General features: G+C 37.4%; 1 protein-coding gene across 1 annotated transcript; it reads left to right on the top strand.

Moving 5' to 3' along the window:
• The first annotated feature begins 581 nt into the window (after positions 1 to 581).
• LOC135694503 (uncharacterized) lies at positions 582 to 7,610 on the top strand. The gene is made up of 2 exons (XM_065213277.2): positions 582 to 2,640; positions 5,003 to 7,610. The coding sequence occupies exons 1-2, from the start codon at positions 1,891 to 1,893 to the stop codon at positions 6,839 to 6,841; spliced, it is 2,589 nt and encodes an 862-aa protein (XP_065069349.2). The 5' UTR covers positions 582 to 1,890; the 3' UTR covers positions 6,842 to 7,610.
• The last annotated feature ends 1,289 nt before the right edge of the window (positions 7,611 to 8,899 follow it).

Below are 8,899 nucleotides of genomic sequence, written 5' to 3'. Positions count from 1 at the left end.
AAAGTCGTTTGAACATGTGACGGTAAACAAATTTATAGGCTAAATTAAATGACAATCTATCATGCCAGTTTGGCAAAGATTTTCCAACATATTGATTCAGAGAAAAATTTGATTGTTGAAGATTTATAAAAGAAGGTGCAAAGGTTTAAAAACATTGAAAAAACAGAGTTATGTTTTATGAACAGCAGCATAAGCAAAATTTTAAATCAATATGATATATGATGGGTTTTCTACATCGTGGATGCAAAATCAATTTCTCATTATCAGCATCAAGCACATATTTACAAAGATGACGATTTTCAGTTGGGTAAGACATTGGAAGATCTAGCTGGCATTATTTTGCTTCAATTAAAGGTTGATTCGCACGTCATTGTTCTTTTCAAGAGTTTCAGAAGATTCACCAAAGAGAAAACGATAGAGCTTTTCTTGAAATCTTTAGTTACGATTATTAAAATCTCCCTTTCCCCCCCCCCCCCACTTTTCAACCTGTGTCGGAGCCCATGGACTTAGATATTTATTTGCTTAGTGAGGCTTTGGTGACGCGCAACAATTTCTGAAACATAATCAAATATGGTCCACACAAGAAGGGTCGAAGGCAATGGATTCGACCTGCTATAACAGGATCATATGCATACCCTGAAAAAGAGCTTTCAGGTAAAAAGAGCTGGTGTCACAGTAGTACGTGCACTCTGTGTAAAGCACTGTTTATTTGAGACAAAACTAAAAATCTACCAAATCGACGCTATCTTAAAGTCAAGACTGCTTTTCCAAATGTTGACCTTTCTAAGAAGATGCATACTTATATATCCGTCATTGCATTTCTTGTGACAGAGTTCAACAGTTCCATTAGTGTTTTCAAGATTTTTCTGTCATTGAGAAAGAAGTTTTTGGTGGATGCAGAAGAAGTTGAAGAAATCACTGCGATGAATCTCTTAAGAGCCTAAATCAGCTTCTCTCCCTCTCTAACTTCTATAAGAACTTGGTTAATGTATGTATGTATGGATGTAAAATAATCTTTAATGTGAATTACAAACTAAGTTGGTTCACAAATTGAAAGTACAAATAATCTAAATATAACCTAAATATCAATGAAAAATAGTGAAATGTTAAATATTATATGCTACATACTGTTCAAGTGACTTTTGAAAGCCCCTTAGAATGTTGAAGCAGCACCTATAAAGGCTTTAAAAACGAGGGTTCAAATGTTGAACACAATCCGCTGTTTGGGAAAACAACACATTGCTGTAGTTTCAAGAGTGTATCGATTTGGCCAGCACTATGATTATACAGGACTGGCGAGCAATAATCCAAGTGACTGAGGACAAGCAGGACAAGAGAGTTGGCAAGGAGGATCAAACTACCCTCCGGTACGAAAGGTTTAGCGCGTCAAATTATTTGGAGGCCATGATTAATTTTTCTACAGGTATCCTTGAAATGTAAAGAGTAGTCCAAGTGTTGCTCTAATGAGAACCCAAGACACTTGATCTCAAGTGTCCTTTCAAATGATGGGAAAAAGGCTACTGTGGGAGGGCCCATGTGGCAGGATAGTTGTTTGGGATCACTGTTTGGGAATTAATAAGGCTTGGTAGATCATTTACATACAATAAGAACAGAAGTGGTCCGATAATGGAGCCCCGAGGAAAATCTTTTCTCTCCTAGATCTGATATACAGAAAGATGGGTTGCCATACAACTATCAAATTTTCCACTGAACATCCTTCAGTCAAAAAACAACTTCTTTATTGGCCCTCGCAAATAAAACTTTTGACAACTTGCGTTTCTGTGGTTAGGTTGTTCATGAAACCGAGGCTACAATGTAGGAGGGGGAAGGAAGGTCACAACATTGCTGTACTATGTGATCTCAAAAAGCTTGCACGCATAAAATCACCTTATGCAAGATATGGATTCTGTTCTAATTGGGAATCTTGTGGAATGTAGCAAGAAACAGAGTATGCAGCCATGGCCGTTGTGTTCTTTCGACGAAGACTTCATTCTCGTCTCAGAATTCTCCGAACTGGTTGGACCTCGACCTGTTGCGACTATCCCAGAGGATGGTGGAGCAAGTTTCAACAAGAATACATTCACAGTGAGAATTATGTCTGTGGACTGCACGTCAACTGTATCTGCTGAACCCGACTCGCATTGTGTTAGCTCGTTCAAGACTGTTGGTGACACGCAGGTTGTCCTTGTTGAACCCTCTGAAGGTGCTGTGGCCTATGTTCACCATTTCACATTATACGACATCAATGCTCGTGGATACGTACGACCCTTCTGTATGGCCTATGTAACAAATCAACACAATAAAATAATGAAGCATTTTCGCGAATTTCGTGACCAATTTTCAAGAATTTCTGCTTATTTTAAGTATGGTAATGCAATCCAGTTTTTAGAAGATTTACAAACTAGACTTGAGTACCTGAATTACACAAAAAGAAAGCTCTCAGAGAATTTAAATGGTAAGCCAATTGGCACAGTCTATGAACTGCCACGTGATATGAAAGGATTCAAGTTTGAAGACCTTGAAGCATACGAACGGGATACAGTTGAGCTGAAGAAAATCACAAAATCATACCTCAATGGTGACATCTTTGAAGAGCAAAAAGAGCATTTTGGTGAAGCTTTGAGGGAAGTTATAGAAAAGGTAGGTGAAACTTTGTACATATGATTTTTCAACATATTTATGGTATCATTTGAATATTTACTTCATTCAAAGTTGTAAAAATTGATCAATGTTTTATGCTTTTGCAGCTTTTGGCAAAACTTCTAACTTGCATGCCAGGTTGGAAAACATGTATGATTTTGCAGACGCATCAGTGTGACCAACAGCAAATTTTCAGCTGCAACCTGCAAGTGGAAGCATTTGAGCTGCAAGCAATGATGCCCACATATACATTACTATAGTGTAATATATAAATTCCATATACAGATCACTATAGTATAATATTTTGGGTCACTAGATGTCAAGGTGCGAACACAAGGAGTCTAGCGTTGTTGCAAGCATATGCAAGTTTTCCAACCTGGCTTGCATGTTTTTCAGGAGCATCTCATAACTAACAAACATAAAAGAATTTGCAAGGGTCTGTAAAATGCTTGTAGCCTATATGACAGTATTTTGTTAAGTTCTACTAAATCTCAAAACAGAGATGATATGTTGATTCCTAAAAACCTCTTATTAATTCATTTTGCAATAAATTTGATGTTTCCTCTATTTGCAACAAATATTAAAATAGCAAAACCAAAATGTTTCAAGCATCTTTAAAGCTAGGGACATACTAACTTTTTCAACATGGGGACCAAATTTACAACATTTCATACCATATAGCAGCAGGTGAGGCCAGGAAGGGTGGAGCATAATTTGATAACATCATTCATTGAAAAACTATCAGAGAATATTAACATTGTACTGCAACATTTCTGGTTCAACAGGTTATTTTGCCGGATAAGATGTTTCTTTCTGTCTCCTGATTTTATCAAACTTGAACTAGAATTAGAAGAGAACATGATTTTCCACATATGTTCTTTGTGTCTCAACCATTGAATTTAGGTCTGTCCTTTAATAGCAATGGAGCTATTCTCATTCTAGTGATTTTTGTGTTACATCTAAACTTGCAGTTTCAAGTTTTTGAAGTACGTCTGTTAATGATGCTATTGTAAGTCCTCAAATCGGCAGCTTATTTCACAAAAAATTAGTATGGGATCTATTCGAGGGGGAGGGGGCTTGTTTGAAGGTAGGGGCTTGTTTGAAGGTGGGGGCTTTTTTAGCAGCAGCCAAAATATTGCTAGGAGGGTAAATTTTCTTCCTCTCTTTGAGGCTGGTCAGTATGCTTAAAAATTCTGATAATAAGGCAAAACCTAAGCCCATGGGGGCTTATTTCACAAAAAATTACTTTAGGGTAGCAGCTTATTCCAGGGTAGGGGCTTATTCAATGAATTACCGTAATGCTTTGCTATGATATGAATATTCTATTCTTGGCAGATGTCAGCCCAAAAATATGTTAGTCCCCTGGCCCTGGAATTGGTTGATCAGTCACTGCTGGATAGACCACAAATTCCTGAAGTTTACTTCTAAGAGCTAAAGAAGGAAATTACTTAATGTATTGCTTTTTTAAAATCAAGTCTTAAAACTTTAATATACACGATTTTGATTTACTCCAGGTGGAAGCTTCTAGCAAAAGCATTTTAAAAATTCTGTAGCCATTAGAGCCAATAAATTTTTGTGGCATCTCCAGTTTTATTTATTGGCAATGCAATCATCTTTTTGTTGTTTTGTATGTTTGAGCAATAGAAGACAAAGCAATGCCAAACAGTTTCACTCCTTGTTGTTTTTGTGAAAGCTTGCATTCGATGGTAGATAATCTAGGACATAAAAGTTGAAAAAGCAATTGCATGCAAGATCTCATGTTTAGTCCTCAGTGGTTGTATATTTTTAGCCTGCCCAGACCCCCAGCACAAAAAACTCATCTCCATTGTGTGTCTTTTGCACAATTCGGTTCAATTGTTTGTTGTTATGGTCACAATATAAATTAGACTAGTAGCATAATGATGAATAAACTAAGATGAATCAAAATGAGTTTCAAATCCAGTGCTCTAATGTTTTTAGACACTTAATCTTGAAGTGGTTATTACCTATATCAAAATTTGATTACAGAGATAATCTATTCTCTGAAATAGCAAAACTTGTTTATATTTGATAGATCAAAGTCATTGCAGAGGTTTTTATAGAAGATCTTTATATAAACAGGACTCTATTCAAGTGCGAGCAGACAATGATTTGTTCATATTTCGCCATTTTTAAGATAAGCTAGAGTCTGACCTGCAGTATTCAGGATATCAGAAAAACTTTTTTAGTAATATCATATCATAAAAGTAATTTGAGCTGAAATTACAACTATCAAAGCCTACTTTGCCAATTTTGCTTTCGATATTTAAGTGAAATTTGCAGATCTTTAGGATAACTGCATAACCTCCTTTTGAATCAGTTAGATAATGCATTTTCCTTGCAGGCCTCAGGCTACTTTGATGTTGTTGATAGTTCTACTGTTCTTGAAAATCTTGATGAAAGATTTGGCTCATTGGAACCCCGTTCTATTGGTATTTCTTCTGGAAGGAAATTTGACATCCAGCTACGTTGCCTGCGCGAACTTTGCAGTTATTGTAAAGAGGAAGCTTTTGGCTTACTGAGAAATGCTCATTTCTTCTTTGGTAGCATTGGACTCTTATCAGACGCTACATATTCCTTGAATAACGAAACAGACGGTTATACAAGGCGAGAAAATCCTACAAAAAGATATTCAAAACAAGGCTATTCACAAGCTTGTAATGTATCAAGGGAGTTCTTTTTAAGTGCAACAAGCAAGGTCCATGCAGCCCAAAAACATATTTCCCAAGGTTCACTTCCGCTGAGCACAATGTCATCTCTTGGTGTCAGTTCTGTATGGACTATTTCAAGCGGGCCTTCAAGAAGTGGAAGTTATGAAATGATAAAAACGAGTCATGGTTCTTCTGATGATGAATATGTGTCGGTTAAGGACACTGACTCTGTGCCTTCTGTACCTACATCTATTGTTTCGATCAGTTCTACGGGCCTTGCTGACTACCAGTCTCCCATTACTGCAACTACAGCTACAGTTCCAAGTGAATGCTTTCCTGGTACAGCTAAGCGTGTTTCCAGTGATACTTTTTTATTAAAGAGTTCTTTATCACTAAACGACTCCACAAAAGCCACAAATAGAGCCGACGAAACTGATTCTGGAGTTGCTTTTAGCTCTGGCCACGTTAGCTGGAGGGACGAGGAATTACCTTTAGACCATATTGCAAATGGAAATTTAGTACCAGCTGCTAGACAGACAAGCATCGAATCAAGCAAGAGCACCTCATCTAGAGGATCGAAATCTGTAACTGAGGTATTGAAAGGAAGTCCAACAAAATCAAGGACATTAAGCAAAGTTAGTATTGACAGCTCATCGAGCAAAGAGTCTACGCCATCTCCATCACTATTTTTTCATACCCCTTCACAAGGATCTGATAGTATGGATTCAATTTCCCTATTGAGTCTAAGGAGCTACTACAAATTTTTACCACATTTGATATATTCATTAATGATTGGGAGGCCAGTCATCATAATGGCAGACAGGGGACACAAGTCTTTCGTGCATTCAATCGTTGTAGCTCTGCTTCCGTGTGTTCCTGGGTATCCGAAGAATAAAAACTCTGTTATCATGTGGACTAAAGGACCTATACTTATCAGTAACCTAGCAACAGTCAAGCTAGTAGGACTAGCAAAAACACGCTCTTCAGATCAGGTTCCAAGGTCCATTGCACCCTATGTTACAGTTCTGGATTTTGATAAATCAGTACTAACCGCGCCACCATATCGAGGCAAATACTTACTGGGCTGTTTCGACGAAAAGAAGGAGTGGCCCTCGGAGGCGGTATTTCGAGATTATTTACACTATGCCCAACTCGAGCTAAGTAGCCAGGCGCATATGGTTTTCTCCTGGCTGTTCTCAGACCCAACAAGAAAACAGACCACCTTGGGCACCAAGGCAACAACAGCTACAACTCCCGTTATGAAAGTGGATGCTAAAAGCGTTATAATGTCTAAATTTGCAGCTGATGACGTGAAAATCATCCTGTTTCTAGTCGAGATCCTGAAAAGTCATTTGCTGGGAAGTTACTTCAAGTCAATATGCAGCGAAGATGACGAAGAAGAGCACAGTGGTGCAGCTTTCGCGTGCATTGATCCCGCTGCAAAACTTTCTCGAAGTGAAACGCCAAGCGTGAGGCTAAACATTTTAAAATCTCAGGTTTTTACAAATAGCTCGGATTCCAGAAAAAAGTAGCAATACGGGCTTATTAGCAAAGGACTCTGTTTTGCATCTTTTTATTGGTTAAACACTAGTGTGCCCGTCATTAAATTGAGATTTACTTTAATGTTTTTTCTAAACCAGAAGCTTTTCCGATCCGAATACTGGAAGTGCAGTTTCTATTACCTTCCGAACTTCACTCTCACCTTCCCTTGCCTTTTCTCCCCCCCTCCTAAGAATTCAGCCCTCTTTAGAAACCCAGAGGTTGCCGTGAAAGAATTATTTTCTCAAAAGTTTTTCTTTTTTACGTGGTTTTTTTGTCGCCTGACATCATTTAGGAGGCTTGAATGGAACCCCATTTAAAAGTCGCTTTCTTCTGTAATGCCACTGTAGTCGCTTGAGTTGTATCAGGTATTGTGCACTCCTAAAGTTTGCGAATAATAATTGGCTAACACAACACAATCTATTGTCAGCAAGAAGAATAGGAAGAAAGTTTGAAAAATCTAGCCATATTTGTATGTTTTAAGACTTTTCTCAACTTTTTGCGTAAATTTATTGAATTTAGAGAAAAGCTTTGTATTTGATTTTGAGGAATGGTAACACACTTGAAAAAATTGTTAATAAAATAACAGAATCTTACGTCACGTAAAAATTCTGTCCGCAACTGCAGATTCTTGAGCTATAACATTCTTGCAATAATCTGAGCGATATAAATATTAGAAAATTTTTTAAATAAATTGTGTATGTAGATAAATGGTATCTGTTTCTAGTCTTATGTTCGCTAAACAAGTTTTATAAGTGATAATGATTTTGATGTTTATTCGGGATTTTCTGACATGTAACATGAACATTTGGCCAAAGATCGTAAATTTTGGCTTAAGCCATCTTTCAATCAATAATTTTTTCAGTGAAATCATGCTAACTGATTGGTCAATTCTTGATTGTAAGGTGGTCCCCTTTATTACCTGTCGATTGCCTTTAACGATGCTAAGGAATTAATTAGGTTCTGTTTACAACTGTAAGTGATTGGTTCCAGTGTATTGATTACGAGATGTTTAGCTGTGAATGCGTCTCTTCGTATTTCTACTGATCGCTTTAAATAAAACGAGAGAGAATAGCTCCAAAAGAACCACGATTCTCTCCTCCTGTTTATTGACAGTCATATACAGCAGTTTAGTTTGTGATCATCAAGGAAAAACCACCGTAGGGACCACACAACTCTTGAACTTCCCGCCAGGGCTTCGAGTGATAATTCGCATCTGCAATGACCCTGAAACGGGGGTTAGTGCATGTCTGGAAGACAGGTATGATTCATCTCCCGAACAAATGAGGATCCATTGATAAATCTGGGACATCTTCTAAATAGACTTCCTCCTCGTGGATAAAGATGGAGGCTCAATAAGGGGGAGGGGCTTAATAGAGAGGAAGCTTGAGAGAGATGGGGGCTTAATAGAGCGATTACAGTATTGTATCAACATGTTAGAGAACATGAGGTTTTAATATTGAAGAAAGTAAGACTTTATAGATTATAGTGACTAATGCAAGGAAGGTAGGTAAGCTTTTAAAAGTTTGCGTACTTACAACCCCCTTCTCCACATAAATTGTCTTAAAATGAAATTTAAGGTAAAAATCCGGTCTGCGGAAGGAACCATTTAGGTAGTTTAGAAACCTTCACGTCTTACAATTAATTAAGAGTCAAGCGATGCTAGTTTCTCCGTCGATTACATATGATATCCTCTCCCCCTCCCCTTCCCCCCGATGTAAACAAAACTAAGCGTTAATGATTTCAAGATTTTATGTAACGCTAAATCCAAATAGACTGACTTTCTTGGGTAAATGTATACCTGGTGACCAATTTGACTTTTCGGAATGTCTAGAAATTTTCCAATATAGAACATTCCAATATTCCATGGTGGGAATATAGGGGTCAGGTGGTGAAAGGGAGAAAATGGTGAGAAAATGTCTAAACGGAAATGCATGTTCAAACTTTCAAGATTATTTTACGATCAACGAACGCGATTTGATGATTAAGAACAAAAATATTCCTAAGACATTTTATAGGTTTTGAATAAATTGTAAGAATATCTCTACTTA

This window comes from Rhopilema esculentum, chromosome 8 (genome assembly GCF_057945365.1).
Source record: "Rhopilema esculentum isolate cy_ngs chromosome 8, ASM5794536v1, whole genome shotgun sequence".
Classification (NCBI taxonomy): Eukaryota; Metazoa; Cnidaria; class Scyphozoa; order Rhizostomeae; family Rhizostomatidae; genus Rhopilema; species Rhopilema esculentum.
The sequence above is the reverse complement of the archived record's forward strand: the minus strand, read 5'-3'. Positions and strand labels throughout refer to the sequence as shown.

What these genes read in the sequence shown, in the direction of transcription:
- LOC135694503 (XM_065213277.2), top strand. Translation starts at nt 1,891, where the DNA reads ATGCAAGATATGGATTCTGTTCTAATTGGGAATCTTGTGGAATGTAGC. An exon ending in TGAGGGAAGTTATAGAAAAG is followed by an intron (nt 2,641 to 5,002) that starts GTAGGTGAAACT and finishes TTTTCCTTGCAG; the next exon opens with GCCTCAGGCTACTTTGATGT.